Source organism: Brachyhypopomus gauderio, chromosome 3, assembly GCF_052324685.1.
Source record: "Brachyhypopomus gauderio isolate BG-103 chromosome 3, BGAUD_0.2, whole genome shotgun sequence".
Taxonomy (NCBI): Eukaryota; Metazoa; Chordata; class Actinopteri; order Gymnotiformes; family Hypopomidae; genus Brachyhypopomus; species Brachyhypopomus gauderio.
In genome coordinates this window covers 29,755,442-29,772,412 of record NC_135213.1, presented here as the reverse complement: position 1 = coordinate 29,772,412, position 16,971 = coordinate 29,755,442, and the positions used below count along the sequence as shown (strand labels likewise).

Here is a 16,971-nt window from a genome sequence, read left to right as displayed (position 1 = left end):
TGCTGTATATTTTCCTTTACGCATTACTGCTCAGTAGCCTAATGGTCATGTATCAAAACCACCAAAGGAACAATTTGGAAACGTAAGGTGTTCTTAAATGTGTTTAATGTGAGTACAAACACAAACCACATATATTTGGGGAAGTAACGGTCGCTGACGAGTGTTCAAGTTTAGTGTCTGACTTAATAGGCTATTTTGAGGGGTAATGTTGTATACCACTGGAGTAGTTCAAGTGAAGCAGTTAAGAGTACGAGACAAATTCACGGCCCTGCCAGCTGCTTTGAGGTTAGTTGAGAACTGTCACGAGTTTAATGTAGGATACACTCCACGTTAACATTACCACAGCGTCGTTGTTCACATTCAAGTTCACAGTTAAATACATGACAGAAAAAAACACTTCTAGACTTCTAGACCTCCTCATAGCTAGTTACAGTCCTGTGTGCGTGCGTGTGCGTGTGCGCGTGTGGCGTGTGTGGTGTGTGCGTGTGCATGTGCGTGTGTGTAAAAACGCTTTGAATGGAGCAGGGAACAAAAATGCGGACTGGACGTTGCATTTCAATTCGGTTTCCCCTAAAACAAGTCGCGTTCCCTTTAAGAAATCAAGTCTTCGCGGTCGATCAACAGAATTTAAGAACGCTTCGGAGTTAACGATCCACTTTATGGTTTGACTTCAAGAATATGGCTATTTGTAGTGCAATTATCTATTGATTTAGATTAAAAGAAAAAGAAAATAAATTTACTTGTACTGACAAACACAATACGTTGCGTTGAATTAAATAAACCCAGCACTGCTCGATTTATTCCGGACATCTTATAGAATAAACATTAATATTTTCAGACTACACTGTTAAAAAGTGACGAAGACATGGTCCCAGAGTAAATGACACCTGTGCTTGTGTGTATGAAACATGTAAAGGTCCACAGTTGCCCTTGAACACGAACCAATGGCGAGAAGAAGAGCAACCGGAAGTCAGCGCTGTCCTACGTCTATCTCGGGAACTCAACAGACCCCATAGAGCCACTGCATGTGTTTTGACACCTACCAAAGAAAAGCTGAAAACGAGGATTTTTTCATTGTAATGGCGTGTGCTTAAAAATAAAATAATGTATAATTCGCCATAATTACCTGTTATTTATTGAGCACTTAGGTCACATAAGTGTTGCTATTTTCTGTTTAAGCTAAGACATGAGTATTATTTTACTACATGGACATCGACAGTAAACCTATCCTGTATATAATTCCAATGCTGGAACATCAGACATTACACTTCATTTCCATAGGGCATCTCTTTTGGACTGAAGCTGAGCTTGTCCCAGTCGTGGATGGGGATCCGGAGAGATATCAATGTACTGTCTTCTAGCTCTACACATAGCTAAAGAGCTTAATGTGTCTGTGATTTGCCCTGATTATTCCACATATCCTAAAGTAAGTACGTTCTGTGTTTTCAGTAATAAATTCAGTAATAAGCCTTATATAAATACATATAATGTAATCGACCTATATATATATATATATATATATATATATATATATATATATATATATATATATATATATATATATATATATATATATATATATACAGGGTTGCCAACTTTTGACGTTCGCTTGGAGTGAGATTTTAACCTAGAGCGAGAAGCCTCTCGCTGCAGCCTACAGGAAGGCGGAATTGGACATCCAACCCCGCCCACATCCAACTCCACCCTCTTCTCAAGTCCGAAGCCACGCCCATGTTACGTTCGAAACTCGGACTGTTTTTGCTCCCAGTAAACAGAACTGCCAGAATTATTTACGTGTGTTTTATAAGTGTTTTAGGTGCAGAAGTACTTTTTTTCAAGTACTTTAGCCTAAATTCCAACACAACAAATCTGAAACACAATACAACATTAAAATTGGTCAGGTAAATGTTCCTTCCCCTGTTTTTGAGGGGTGTTTCTTTACACTAACACATATCGTTTCAGGAGGACACTGCAAAGAATGTGACGCGCGCGATGTGTGTGGAGTCGCGCGCTACGGTCACTCACGAAAGTATAACTAGCTTTATAGGGGAGACACGGAAAGGCATCGCTAAAAAGGAGAGCTCTTATGTGATTTAGGAATGTGGATCTTGTGTTTAAAAATGTCTTTTATAGAATTATTTGTTCAATTGGTTCAACGCAGACAGATTTCTTCATAACTTATAATTAGTAGGCTTGAAAGTTACCGGATCGAGGCAGACAGTTCCCGGAACGCACCCTTCAAAATGAAAGAGTTCCCGGATCCTGTTCCGGCAGGATCCGGCTCAAATTAAGCCCTGATTACACCCCTACTCCATTACCAACATTACCAACATACCCCTTCTCTATCACCAACATTATCAGTAAACAGTAAACATTACCATTTTAATTGTGTATTTATAGTAGCAGGGTTGCCAACTCTGACGCATTGAGCATGAGACACACGCATTTGACCGTCTTCACACGCTCTCACGCCACACATCCGATTTCTCACGCCGAAAAAAATCTAGTTTATTTACCTCTGATCTACATCTATGATTCAATGAGTTACTAGTTCGCTCTGGCGCCAACCACCGGCGATCGATCTATCGCGATATAATACTTAATTTGTGTCCATTTTACATCCCCCCGTCAACATTTTACGTTCGCCACCCAATAAATAAAAATAATGAATAACATACGTGGAACGATACACAAAGTAAACGAGGTATGTGTAATTTAAGCGCAACGACGTGCCTCTTGAACACTTGTGAGTTATTGTGCATATTTTCAAGTACCACACAGTTCTTCTCGAATGAAGAAGTAGTGGGTTGGCGCACGACAGCGCATTAGAGGGTGGAGTTGGATGTGGGCGGGGTTGGATGTCCAACTCCGCCTTCCTGCAGGCTGCAGCGAGACATACTTGCCTAGAGCCGGTGGCGAGTGTGTTTTGTTGGGGGGGGGGAGCGAACGAAAGTTATTGAGCGGGGGGGGGGGGACGTAAAATGGACACAGATTCAGTGTTATATCGCCGGTGGATGGCGCCAGAGCTAGCGAACTAGTAACGTATTGAATCATATATGTGGATCTGAGGTAAATAAACTGGATATTTTTTTCGGCGTGAGATATCGGAAGTGTGGCGTGAGAGCGTGTGAAAACGGTCAAATGCGTGTGTCTCACGCTCAATGCGTGAGAGTTGGCAACCCTGTAACCCTATATATATATATATATATATATATATATATATATATATATATATATATATATATTGATAGATAGTGTTAGTGACAGTGGAGTGACAATGAGGCGGAAGAGAAGAGCGAGTTTTATTCAGTCCAGGGTTGTTAAGTCAACAATGGACAAACCAAAACAAAGCAGTGACAGGGAGAGAAACATTGTGTGTGTATGTGTGTGTGTGTGTGTGTGTATATATATATTCTTCCATAATCGCATTTGTGAGGTCACATACTGATGTTGGACGAGAAGGCCTGGCTCTCAGTATCCACTCTAATTCATCCCAAAGGTGTTCTGTCCGGTTGAGGTCAGGACTCTGTGCAAGCCAGTCAAGTTCATCCACACCAGACTCTGCCATTCATGTCTTTATGGACCTTTATGGTCATGTTGGAAGAGGAAGGGGCCAGCTCCAAACTTTTCCCACAAAGTTGGGAGCATGGAATTGTCCAAAATGTCTTGGTATGCTGAAGCATTCAGAGTTTGTTTCACTGGAACTAAGGGGCCAAGCCCAGATACAGAAAAACCACCCCACACCATAATCCCCCCTCAACCAAACTTTACACTTTGCACAATGCAGACAGACAAGTACCGTTCTCCTGGCAACCACCAAACCCAGACTTGTCCATCAAATTGCAGATGGAGACGCGCTATTCGTCACTCCAGGAAACGCACATCTACTGCTCTAAAGTCCAGTGGCTGCATGCTTTACATTCCAAGAAGCTCTCTGTGCACTGTTTTTGAGCCACATGAAGGCCACATGAAGTTTGAGTGTCTGTAGTGATTGACTCCGCAGAAAGTTGCAGACCTCTTCACACTATGCACTTCAGTATCCACTGACCCCACTACACCAGTTTACGTGGCCTACCACGTCGTGGCTGAGTTGCTATCATTCCCAAACACGACTGGAAATTTCACGACTGGATTTGTTGCACAGGTGGCATCCTATTACAGCTCCACACTGGAATTCTCTGAGTTCCTGAGAGAGACCCATTCTTTCATAAGTGCTTGTAAGATCAGTCTGCATGCCTAGGTGCTTAATTTTATACACCTGTGGTCATGGAAGTGATTGGAACACCTGATTCCAATAATTTGGATGGGTGAGCGAATACTTTTGGCAATATAGTGTATATATGTCTCTGTCTCCCTATATATAGATGCAAATTGAGTAGGCCAACTAATATTTACTTTACTTTAGGCCCTACATTTCTTTATTATTGTGTTAACGTAAAATGTGATTCTGTTTAGGGGAAGGTTTTACACATGATTCAGGACATAAGTGACAGTCTGACATAAGAGAGAGAATGGGCATTTATTCAATCTTGTCAAAGTGAGTAGATTTTCTGTCTACTAGCACTGTTATAGTTTTTATATAACATGGAAATGCTATGTCTCTTTCTATACATGGCCAGAATTAAATGTGCTTGACATTCTAATACAATTCCTACCATAGGAAATGCATTGTGTAATTGCTTTGCTGTACAAAACACTCTTTTTCCTTTCATTGTGGCATGCAGGATAATGTTGTGCTAATGGGCCATTCGGCAGGTGCCCACCTGTGCACACTGACAGCTCTGTTTCTGGTGCAAGAGGCGGAAGAGTTGTGTATTGAGGCATTCAAACAGAGAGAGATAGCAGATTCTATCAAAGGAATCATGGGTAAATACATCATTATATTACTCATCTTGCTAAGGAGCTGCCACTGGACCGAATGGCATGGCGTTAATTCACAGCAGTGTGGACTTGAAGGCGCGTGACACTCTCCACATGTGCCGCTTTAAGCTTGTTTCCTTTCACTACAGGTTTGAGTGGCATCTACCACATAATGGAGCATTATGAAGTGAAAGCCATTGAATATGTCTCTGCTATGCACAAAGCCATGGAAAGCATAAAGAACTTTGAGTACTATTCACCTGCAGCTCAGCTTGGGAAACTGAACGAGGAGATGCTAACGGTTTGTCACCACCTTTGTTAACAGGGAATACAATATCAGTCCATGTTGTGGCTTAGCCCTGGATTTCAATAAAGCTACTTTGTGGCAACATCTGTTATAAAATAATATGGAAATGCAAGTGATTTGCATTGAATTGTGGGTATTTTTCAAACTTCAGGTTGAGGAATTAAAGGTTCAAATTGCACCAGTAGATTCTGAGCCACTGTTCATGCCATTTGAGAGGCACATGACTTAAAAAAAAAACAGTTGGAAATGTTAAACAGTTCTGTAATGCAACCATACCCACAATATCATGAATGACACTGCCCATCTTGGCTTTGGATTAGTTACACTGAACTACCAAAGTTTATGCAGCATTGCCCACAAGCTGTTTTTTGTAATGTGTGCTGTAGGATGCAGGAACTGTGTCTGCAGCTGTATAGATTGCAATGCTTAAAATGCTGTCTTAACATGGATGTGTATATATTACATTTTGTATTCTGTTTATAGTAATAACTGATAGATGATTGCTATACATTGCTATAGATCTCATGGCACCAGAAAGGTATAATTATCCTACAGTATTTGACTGTAGCAAACAGGAATACAGCTAGTGTATGAGACCATAATGATTTTTCTTTTATTAAGACATGTTATCTTTTAATCATTTTAACTTCTGTTAAGTAATTAACATCTTCCAGTTGTTTCCCACATGCTGTAAATATTGTTTACCAGTCACCTTTCTTTGTCAGACCTTACATGTTCTATATAACTATTGACTACTGCAAGCACTACAGTAAGAACAAAAACGTTATCTGTTATCTGTTAATGGTATTTTGCTCTTGGACTATGTATGTAAGTAAGTAAATGTATTTGTAAAATGTAAAATGTATTTATATAGTGCTTTTAACGACTGTTGTCACAAAGCAGCTCCGAGTGTCTGAGTCCAAGTCCAAGCCCCCAGTGAGCAAGCCAGAGGGGACAGTGGCAATGATAAACTCCCTAAAGCATGAGGAAGAAACCTTGAGAGGAACCAAAACTCAAAGGGGGAACCCATCTTCTTCTGGTCGGCAATGGACAGTACTATAACCATATAAACATTAAGAATCAACCATTGAAATAAGACAAAACACAAAGAATGCCCATCATAGTTTTCTAAGTCCTGGCCGTAATTCGCAGGGTATAGGTATGTTCAAAATCCATCTGGCACATTAACATCTGACCAGGGCAAAGGAGTAAGGGTGAAGGAGGGGGTCACAGTTGGGGGGCATCAGAGGGGATCACTGTGGTGAGGAGCATCGGGGAGCATCAGAGGGGGTCACAGTGGGGGGGGGGGGCATCAGAGGGGTTCAGAGCGATGGGGGCATTCGGGGGGCATCGGAGGGGGTCACAGCAGGGGGGCATCGGGGAGTTCTGGCATCAGAGGGGGTCACAGCAGGGGGCATCGGGGAGTTTTGGCATCAGAGGGGGTCACAGCAGGGGGCATCGGGAGTTTTGGCATTGGAGGTTTGTCACCTCAGGGAACATAGTAATTTGTAAATGAGACTGGAAATGTAGTTTTCGTAAAACTAAAAAAAATAAGGATTTGAATTGACATACCACCACTTTTGGGTCAAATTCTGATAAATTGGTAATGATGTTCTGGTATCCTCGACAACATTAGTGCCAGGATTGATTAGGAATAAATCTTAATTTTCTGGTTTTACTGAGTTCTAATATAAATAATACATTGAATTATAACAGTAGATAAATAGCTTCCTGCTATAATGTTCTAAAGATAAATTAATTCTTATTCGTTTTTAATTATTATTTTAAATAATTGTCCTTCAAATTATTTTTTTTAATCCTGAGTTCTAATTTCATGTTAAAATCATTTTTAAAAATCATTCTTTTTCCATTTTATTTTACAGGCCATATAACAAGATGGTAAGGTATTACTCTGCAGGAATATTACCATGTTTGCCATGTTGGCTGTTTACAAAGAGATAATGGTGTAATAAATAGCATGTTGTGTTGTAATAAAGAAGTTAAAAATAATTACATATGAATTATTTAAAGCATGTTATTTTGCTAAAAGACATAAACTCGTTGGCAACGTTACTTTTTTAGGAAGTGCAACTTCCTAAAAATAGCCTTTGGGGTTAAAAATGTTATCAAAATAAAACGTGCATTAACCATTTCAAAACCCCGTGTACAGTAGTCCTGAGAAGTTTGCACTACTTTTAACAGTAACTTGGCCAAAAATAAATGTATACATTCTCCTAGTTTGCAGGCAGATGGCAGTGTTTCCCGTGTATGTACCAACATGTTGGAAAACGTTCTAGCGTGCAGCCTCTCAACGCCGAGACCAAGTGAGCTGGTGGACCTGGGATGAGGAGCTTGTGTTGGGATGTCGAGGATTAAACATGGCCACTGGCTAGCTCATCTCACACAAACAGCGACCACTTAGTAGCTCCTGGAATCATGTGTCAAATATGGATGGAAAGAGGGCAGGAGGACTGTCGTTAATATATTATTTTTTAATCCCACAATAACACGCCCGGTTTTCACCGACCTTAACAGCTTTACTGGTAAGTTGTCCATTGATATGCAGGCACTGAAGACCTGACAAATATCGGGGCAGGTGGCTGACTGCTTGTCGGCTTGATTCGGCTGAAAAGCTGGTGAATCTACACATCCACCTAAACGTGTCGTTGTGTTGTCTGCGGTTAACGAGCTGGTGCGGGAATACGAGGATCACACCGCTGTGTTGGCCAACTGGGCTCGGGAGCTAGCGGGCTAACCCGCTAGCGAGCTGCTAACATCCCCCCCTGCGCAACTGCTCGTTAGCTCGAGTCGCCGCTTGGGTAACAGAAAACAGGCGGGCGTGAAGGTTGAGGGTCGTGCCAGGGCTCGGTTCTTGTGTCCGAATATTTGTCCCAGCACTTCTTGTTTTTTCCCCGGTGACGGCGGTAGCCACCTGGCTGACTACTGTGATTTATGTGCTGTGTAAACGAGTAACGCGCCTGTGTAAACGCCGCCTAGCCAGCTAGCTAATTGTGTTGTAGCCACCACCTACTGTACGAGCAGAGCGTCTGATAACCGTCTGATAACATCAGTGAGTTATCTGGAAAACATTGGATATGAATTTGCCGATCAAATACCGCCTGTTTTGTTACTTGGGTAAATATTAAAATGAACACGAGTGTGATGTTGCTCTTTTCAGCCGTGCAGCAGCTGTCTGGGCCCCAACCGCCCAATATTGTCAGTCACATTATCTGAGGGACGGACATTTCACAAACACAACAACACGGGCTGAGTAGAAAAATAAATACAAACACAAATACACCGAGTCCTTTCGCTGTTCGTTCTTTTAAAGGTACGAATACACGGGATTTTCTTCTCCACTTGCCCTCCTCAGTCAGGTGAAAGGTCGAACAGCTGTTGGTGTAAACCTAAATAACAATATGAATCCAGCTACAGCCTGTCAGCTGCATGGACACTGGCCAGCTATGCGCAAGTCACTGGACCAACATCCTTTCACTCTATAATCATAGCACTGGCAGTAGTCCAGTATCATCCCAGTAACAGTGTGCCTTGACCTAAACTGCACCTCACCAAGGAACTGTAAACATGTTATCTGGCTGTATTTGTGACCTGTGCTCCCACTGTACTTGATGCATGTTTAATAACAGTGTCTAACAGTGCTGGTGTGAACATCTACAAGTGGATTTGTCTTTGCTCCTCAGTGATCTCTGAATAAACCATTACTCTTGTGAACTTTTAGCTACCGGTTAATTCACCGTTATTTTTGTCGCACAAAACAGGTGGCAGGCTTGGTAAACATTGACGGTGAAAAGGGCATCCATTGTATTTTAAATGCTGCTACTGGCTATCACACATTCCAGCAATGTATGGATATCTTCAGATTGAGTAGCTGGGTTACTTCTTGATTGTTCTAAAATTAGTTTTGTTAATGCTCCAATGAGGAATTGGTGAAACACTATTATGATACAACAGGATTAGGTCTGAGTTTAATAAAAGGCACCACAGTATACATATCTTGCACGTTTTAATAACATCTTTTTATTATTTAACAGTCATTTTTGTTGCAGTATGACCTGGAAGAAACCGCCTGAAATTGGCTAAAATACCATTGAGGCTTTAAAATGATTAAATGTACTAAATGTGAATTCAGGCTTAGGAGTCATTTGCTTTTCTATTTCTCCATTCATTAGAGTATTTGAAGTTTCAGTAGATGCTTTCTCTGGCTTTTTAACAGCTGTTTTGTCTTAACTGCTTTTGTGAGTCAACTGCATGAGTTGGCCTACATAATAGTGTAGAATGACTATCTTGGAGGACAAAGCCAAGCTCATAATCTTGACTTCAGGCCTTAAACTGATATTTGATGGTAGCAAAAACCTACTTTAAGGTTTTAAAACATTTTTACGTCGTACAGACATCCTGTGTAATACTAGTTTGTGTTCTTAGTTTGTGTTCATTTTGGTGTACAGTTCTTCAGGTTCTAGAAGGGAAGTATCACTTCTTGCTTCTGGTTTTGAGCTGGCTGCTTTCCACGATGCTTCTTTATTAATGACAACAGTCTCGCTTCAAATGGACATCCTGGTGATTCTTCTGGTGGCTGTCTGGTTTCTCAGCTAATTTGCCTGAGCCTTTTTTGCTTGTTGGACAGAATACAGGATCCTTTGTTGATTTGCCTTATATTCTTTTTAAACAATGCACGCCGTCATTGAGGGACGAAGAAATTTAGAAAATGCAGCTGCTCCTTTGCGTTGCCAACTGTGCCCTGAATGTGTCACCTTGTGCAGTATTGGATGGAGACTCCCACCCCCACCTCCCCCCCTGTGGTCGGGCCCAGATGGTATCTGCTGGTGTGACAGAGGCCACCCCTCCTATGATCCACCCGCATGGTACAGCTGGTGACGGGGAGGGATCAGCTGTGCCAGTCCAGGGCTCTTTGGCACTCGGGTCTCCTGGCAGTGCCTGTTAAGAGCTCGGCTTGGCACACGTGCCCATAATGGCTGGTAAACACTGATCTCTCACTGCCTTTTCGGAGTTCTGTCGCATGAGCCGAGAGGACATCTGTACCTTTTCGCCTTTGGACTGCCATTTGTAAAACCAAGGAATGCTCGCCGAGCACAGGGAGAACAGTAGGTATGGAAAACGCATTTGATCAGCTTGTCGCCATGGACACAAGCTGGTTTGTTTACCCTCTGGTGCTTTTTTTCTCTCTCCGTTTTATTCACTGCGATGGTTTTCTTGAAATAGCTTCTCACAGCTTGATGGTGTTTCTCACTTACCTTCACTAGATGCTGCGTTTAACCACAGAGGGAGCGGTTCTGACATTAGCTCGTGCTAACGCTTTATCTGTTGTATTGTGACAAAAGGCCATTTGAAGCATCACAGGATGAGTGGCAAAGGACCACTGCAAGTACAACGTGGCTCTTTTCGGCTAGTTAGGCGAGATGTAGAACAATATTTGTTTGCATGAGTTCTATAGACTGTTTACTAAAACAGCTGAAATGGGAATCAATAGTTCTTGCTGACGAGCTTATTATGAGAACTGGTTTTGTCTACAGGTTCTGTGTCTCGCCTCAGATACTAGATGTGGTTTAGATTGTTTCTAACAGCATTTCTCTTCTTCATTATGGAATTCGGTCATTGCGATTAATTAATATTGGGATTAATTAATATGCATTGAGTAAGATATTTTGTTTATCTATTTTTTAGATAATAGAAATAATGGGTTAGTCTTGTAGTGTGTGATAGTGAGTATTTGCACCATTGTATGTGTGATCTTACATAATCCCTTCAGCCTTTATGCAATGGGTCCTATGGTATGATTCTTCCTAGTGTGTGTACAAACACACATATAGAATCCAGTTTTCTTAGCTTTTTTTTTTTTTTTTTTTTGGATGGTTGTCGTCTGGGAAACATTTTTACGATGACATTTTGTCTTGGTAACTTGCCAAAAATGTATGTTTAACCACGATGTGTACTTAAATGTTTTAAACTGATACACAGACATTCCAACATTAGATGAGGAAATGCTAATCAGCTTTGAGAATCAACATGATGGTTCTCCTAGTAGGCCATCATGAATATAAGTGGCATATAGGCTGTAGCGGCTTCTTCTGTCCCAGGCCTTTTTAGAAGCACTTGGCCTCTGGCCATTTGACAGTGTCGAGTCTTAGTTTTCTACCTCTGTCAAAACCGGCGGTGACAGAGATGTGATGTTTCTGTGATAACATCCTACCAAACTGTGGGGCCGTTGGGAGCCTCTGAGCAGACTGTCTGTCCCCTCCCTCTGCCCAGGACATGGACAGCCCTGTCAGTCAGACTGGAGCTGGCAGCTCTCTAAGGGAAGACTTCAGGATGAAACGCTTAAGCACAGTTTATTAGAGTTAACGTTCCGCTGCCTCATTCCCAGAAAGCCTTGCTCTGAATCTCAGCCTGGAGCAAGTTCTCATCTTTACTGCTTTATTCTATATCTTTTTACTGCTTCTTTAATCAGACTTCTTTGTGAATTAGTAACGGTCCTTTGTCTGGTGTAAAAATAAAAGTCGAACGGTATTTCTAGTCTAAAGAGTTTTTACCCCCCCATTGCATTTTTTAAAATAATATTCAAAAGGAGACTACAGTCAAAACTCGTATGCTATTTATTACATTTAGCCACTGGGACATAAACAGGCTGTAGAAAGGTTGTTCGGCCTAATTTTGAGTAAGTGCTATTTTTTCTTGGACTATCACTCAAGGATTTAGATGGTGCAAGGTTATGGGTACGTTAGAGGAAGAAGTCAGCTGCCCTGTTGCACTGCAGACAGCCTGCGCTGCTACAGGCTACTAGGGGGCTTGCCCCCACTTCCTGTTCTTTTGAGAAGGTAAAGCTAGACGATCCTTCTCTGGTATCATTTTTCAAAGAGCAAGACGAAAATAATTTTATTGGTAAATTTATATCTTCGGTTAATTACAGCGTTTTAAATTGCTAAAAGCATCCCTATTATCGAAGCCGCATGTTTTGGGAATTGTCGGCTGAAACCCCTCGTGCGTTTTTTACATTTCTCATAATAAAGTGGTGACACAGGTAGCAGAAGTAAGGGTAACGTTACTATTTTCATTCAGAAATAAATTCAGGATGGACCGTACCCATTCAGGAGTTGATTTTGATTTCATCAGTACACTGCACCAGAAATAGACATTTCCAGGCTCAGACAGTAAAAGTCCTCACCACAATTTTGCTCAGGCTTCCCAGATTGTGTTGATTGCACTAATTTTACCTGCCTTGCACTAATTAGAAAATCCAGCGAGCATGAGTAAAATCCTGGGAAGGAGTTTTACTTTCTGAACCTGGAATGTCCACCTCTGCTGTGCACTAACCAAACACTTGTGCCCGTGATCACTGACCCCAACGTCTGCAACGGCCATTTTGTAGTTGTAAAGTTACAGGATCCTTCTGACCACAGGACACTGCTGACCATATGTCATTCGGATGGCAGAACATTTTCAGCACAGCAGCGCCACTGATGTGATGGCGGGTGTTTAGCGTGTCCCACACATGTATGAAGCGTATCGGGCCCAGCAGTGTTTTTACACACATCAGCACCACTGCTGATTCAAGAGTGGCCCGCACACCCCAAAATAGCCACCCAACGATGGCGTGGTCTGAAACTGACCACTGATAAAGGGGCAGAGGAAGGTTAATCCAAACTGTGCCTGGCCACAGAGGGGATGTAATAATGGTCTCAGATGGGCTATCATTTCTAATATACATCTAGGTCTATAAGGTGATTCTAATATTAAGGGCAGTAAATGTCAAGGTTTTATTGATGGACTTCAGACTTCAAGTTAACCAGGATTACATTTGTCTACAGGGGATTTAGTTCATTTAAAATCTTTTTGCATCAGCCTTTTTTAATTGCAGTTTTAGTCTGCTTGTGAGGACAGGTCTTTATATTGCTTAAAGTTAAAAAGACGAATATACACTCACCGGCCACTTTACACCTTGCTAGTGCCAGGTTGGACCCCCTTTTGCCTTCAGAACTGCTTTAATCCTTCGTGGCATAGATTCAACAAGGTACTGGAAACATTCCTCAGAGTCTGGTCCATATTGACATGATAGCATCACGCAGTTGCTGCAGATTTGTCGACTGCACATCCATGATGCGAATCTCCCGTTCCACCACATCCCAAAGGTGCTCTATTGGATTGAGATCTGGTGACTGTGGAGGCCATTTGAGTACAGTGAACTCATTGTCGTGTTCAAGGAACCAGTCTGAGATGATTTGCGTTTTATGACATGTCACGTTATCCTGCTGGAAGTAGCCATCAGAATATGGGTACAATGTACACCAAGGGATGGACATGGTCAGCCACAATACTCAGTTAGGCTGTGGTATTGACATGATGCTCAGTTGGTACTAATGGGCCCAAAGTCTGCCAGGAAAATATCCCCCACACCATTGCACCACCACCACCAGCCTGAACCGTTGATACAAGGCAGGATGGATCCATGCTTTCATGTTGTTGATGCTAAATTCTGACCCCACAATCTGAATGTCGCAGCAGAAATTGAGACTCATCAGACCAGACAATGTTTTTCCAATCTTCTGTTTTCCAATTTTGGTGAGCCTGTGCAAAGTTTCCTGTTCTTAGCTGACAGGAGTGGCTCCGTGTGTGGTCTTCTACTGCTGTAGCCCATCTGCCTCAATGTGCGACATGTTGTGGGTTCAGAGATGCTCTTCTGCATGCTTCGGTTGTAACGACTGGATATTTGAGTTACAGTTGCCGTTCTATCAGCTTGAACCAGTCTGGCCGTTCACCTCTGACCTTTGGCATCAACAAGGTATTTGCGCCCACAGAACTGCCACTCGCTGGATATTTTCTCTTTCTCTGACCATTCTCTGTAAACCCTAGAGATGGTTGTGCATGAAAATCCCAGTAGATCAGCAGTTTTTGAAATACTCAGACCAGCCCGTCTGGCACCATCAACCATGCCACATTCAATGTCACTTAAATCACATTTCTTCCCCTTTGTGATGCTCTGTTTGAACTGCAGCAGATCATCTTGGTCATGTCTATATGCCTAAATACATTGAGTTGCTGCCATGTGATTGGCTGATTCGACATTTGCGTTAATGAGCAGTTGGACAGGTGTATCTAATAAAGTGGCCTTTGAGTGTATATTGTTATTGTACACCGTTACTGCTTTACGTTATAACACTAGTAACTAGTTCTGCGTTCCATTTTATTATACAATATAAAAATCCAGTATGATGATGACTATATGTTTGATTTAAATGAATTGTATGGGCAAGAAATTGCTCTGAATTGCTATTAGAAATCGTTGGGAGAATGTGCTAATGTTCTGGACTCATTTTGGTTGGGTGAAGGAGGCTCTGGAGGAGGGTGAAAGTTCTTCCAACACTCGTCTGTGTTCCTTATTGGTTAACAACAGTTCCTTGGAACAGTACCCAGAACCTCAAGAATCTGCATCGGATAAGGGTATTTTTAGATTTTTAGCCAGACGGACACAGCTGCTGTCAGTTTTGCTGATGTCATGGTTTAAAGCCTTTAAAGTGCTGCTTACACTACAAATGCTTCCAGCTGCCCCGCATAAGTCATATATTTCGGTCCAAGCGCGTGTCCGTCTGCATGGCTGCGCGGGTCCGAGCGCGGGTCCGTCTGCGTGGTCTGCCCCGTCCGTTTGTGCTGGCGCAGCCTGGCGCTGTTATCACCCCATTGTTCGGCGTAGAAGAGAGCTGTGCTTGTGTGCTCCTCGGTGAAGTTAGGCTTGATCGATGAGCTCATTGTTCGCAGCAGAGCGATGCCTGGGGCGTTCGGAGGAGAAATGCGATATTTGAAGATGGAGATGTGATTATTTCACGTGCTCAGCCTTTGCAGGCCAGCCTAACACAGAGGACGTACACGTAGACTAGACTAAACAAACACCTCTGAAATGGTTCTGTCTAGAATCCAGTGTTGGTCTCGAAACGGATCTGAAAGGAAACACTTTGGCTTGCTCTGCTCTGCCACCCAAAGGATGATTTAGCCTGCCTGCTTTTGGTAGAGAAGTCAGTATATATGAATATTGTATATTAATGAGCCAGCTGAATATAGAAGAGTTCAGAGTCAAAGAGTCCATAGAATCTGGAATATATCTAATGTTGATAGTATTAGGCCTAGTAGTTTAGTAAATTCACAATTATCGTTTCTATTTCTTCAGGACTATAATAAATATACTTGTATGCTTGAATATATATATATAATTCCTGGATGTTCACGAGTGTTGTTTTTTGCTATTTGCACTTAAAGATAGTCAGATTGTTTCCTCAAGGTAGTTTATCATCCTATTGCTTCCTGGAGTATGTCTACCACATTTGTATGTAATTCATGCAGAAAAATCCACTTTAAAACACCTTGATGGTCGTATAAACATCATGGTGGTGGTGCTTGTTCCGACAGTGAGGAGTTTCTCAGTTTCCCAGCAAGTGTTATTTCTAATTTATAACACACGGTAACGTGCAATTATTAACACAACAAAATGGCTTGATTATTGACATTGTTTTCTAATGAGATGACACATTCGGATGTGCTCCTATAGCTTTAATAACAGCTGGACGTATTCAGGTCATCCTTTCATGTTCTTGGGCAGGTGTTCTGCTGGTGTGGCCTCGCAGATCTTTGAGGATCTTTGAGATGTCCTTTCGGACTGGCACAGTGCCACTTGCAGGCCGTGCAGGTGAACTTGTGTCTGACTTAAGCCTGTTTATTGCCAGCCAAAAGGTGTAGCGGAGCTGATTAGAGTGAAACGGACAGAGCAATAGAGTAGAGATGACGCGCAGAATTATGAGATTTTATGTTCGGAATAAAAACAGGTTTCATCCGTTGTAAACAGCTAGCCATCGATTAGCTGGATAATGTCCAGTCACTGTTGAAATGCATCTACGTTCAAGATGGCACTCACCTCAAAGGATAAGACTAGCGGACCGGTTACTGGGGCAACAAGTCTCTCAGTAATCATTATCTCAGTAAGGCCCAGTGCAGCACTGATGGAGCAGAAGGATGCAGTATGCAAATCAATCCTCTAACAAATCAATTTGTGTGTGTGTTGTAAGCATTACTATGACTAATCTCAGATGTTCCATTTACATGATTCAGAAAATGTACAAAAATAAAAAAAAATGATTGCAGAAACCAGTGTTTAACCACATCAAGGCTTTGCCAGTGTGTTTTTAATATATTGCAAGTCCTACCGCAGTTGCAATATGTAGCAATAATCACGTTACTGAGTGCATAAATAATGGTTTGTTTATTCACTGGTACATTTACATGCTAGGTCTGTGTACAGGAAGTCAAGTTCGAAAATTCTGTGTGACAGCAGATGGGGATGAACTAGACAACATGTTGTGAGGTCGAAGGTCATCAAACAGTGTTATTTGCAGTAAGGCAAGGTTCCGCATTTCTTTATAGAGGGTTTTGTTATTTTGTGGTCATTTGGAGTAGGCTAATAATGTTAGCAGCTAGGTTGCAATAATATGCTTTGCCTGACCGTGGATGCAAATGTCTTCTCGGCCTTAAAGCTTTTTTGCCAAGATTATTCTGGAATGCATTAGGCTTGCTTTTTGCCACTTCTCTGTGTGCCATTACTTATTCATGTCATGCAAATGCAGTGACAAGTTCACACTATTTCCAGGTTGTGTGGAGGCCCCGCGTGCCTTCTTAAGACACCAGTGAAGCGGTTGAAGGGGCCTGGGGCGAAGGGCCCGGGTACAGCGCAGCTACGTTAGCAAGCTTACATCAGCTGGGCAGGTCCAATGGATTTGGCGCATTTT

The 16,971-nt window shown here is 42.1% G+C and overlaps 2 protein-coding genes across 4 annotated transcripts in view; both read left to right on the top strand.

Annotated features, from left to right (window-relative positions):
* The first annotated feature begins 205 nt into the window (after window positions 1-205).
* LOC143509638 (uncharacterized) lies at window positions 206-5,293 on the top strand. The gene is given in 6 exon segments (XM_076998490.1): window positions 206-285; window positions 1,318-1,426; window positions 4,456-4,499; window positions 4,501-4,537; window positions 4,725-4,866; window positions 5,010-5,293. Coding segments are annotated over 6 exon segments (585 nt in total). The 3' UTR covers window positions 5,183-5,293.
* A 2,177-nt stretch (window positions 5,294-7,470) lies between these two features.
* The window catches only part of LOC143511040 (WD repeat and FYVE domain-containing protein 3-like), a 41,613-nt gene continuing 32,112 nt past the window's right edge, over window positions 7,471-16,971 (top strand). For 2 of the 3 annotated variants that reach the window (XM_077001055.1, XM_077001051.1), the window contains exon 1: window positions 10,092-10,294. In XM_077001055.1, coding sequence (XP_076857170.1) covers window positions 10,266-10,294 — 29 coding nt within the window. In that variant the 5' untranslated portion in view covers window positions 10,092-10,265. Of the gene's footprint in view, window positions 7,711-10,091; window positions 10,295-16,971 lie in introns of those variants that run through there. The other variant, XM_077001054.1, reaches the window with a different exon arrangement.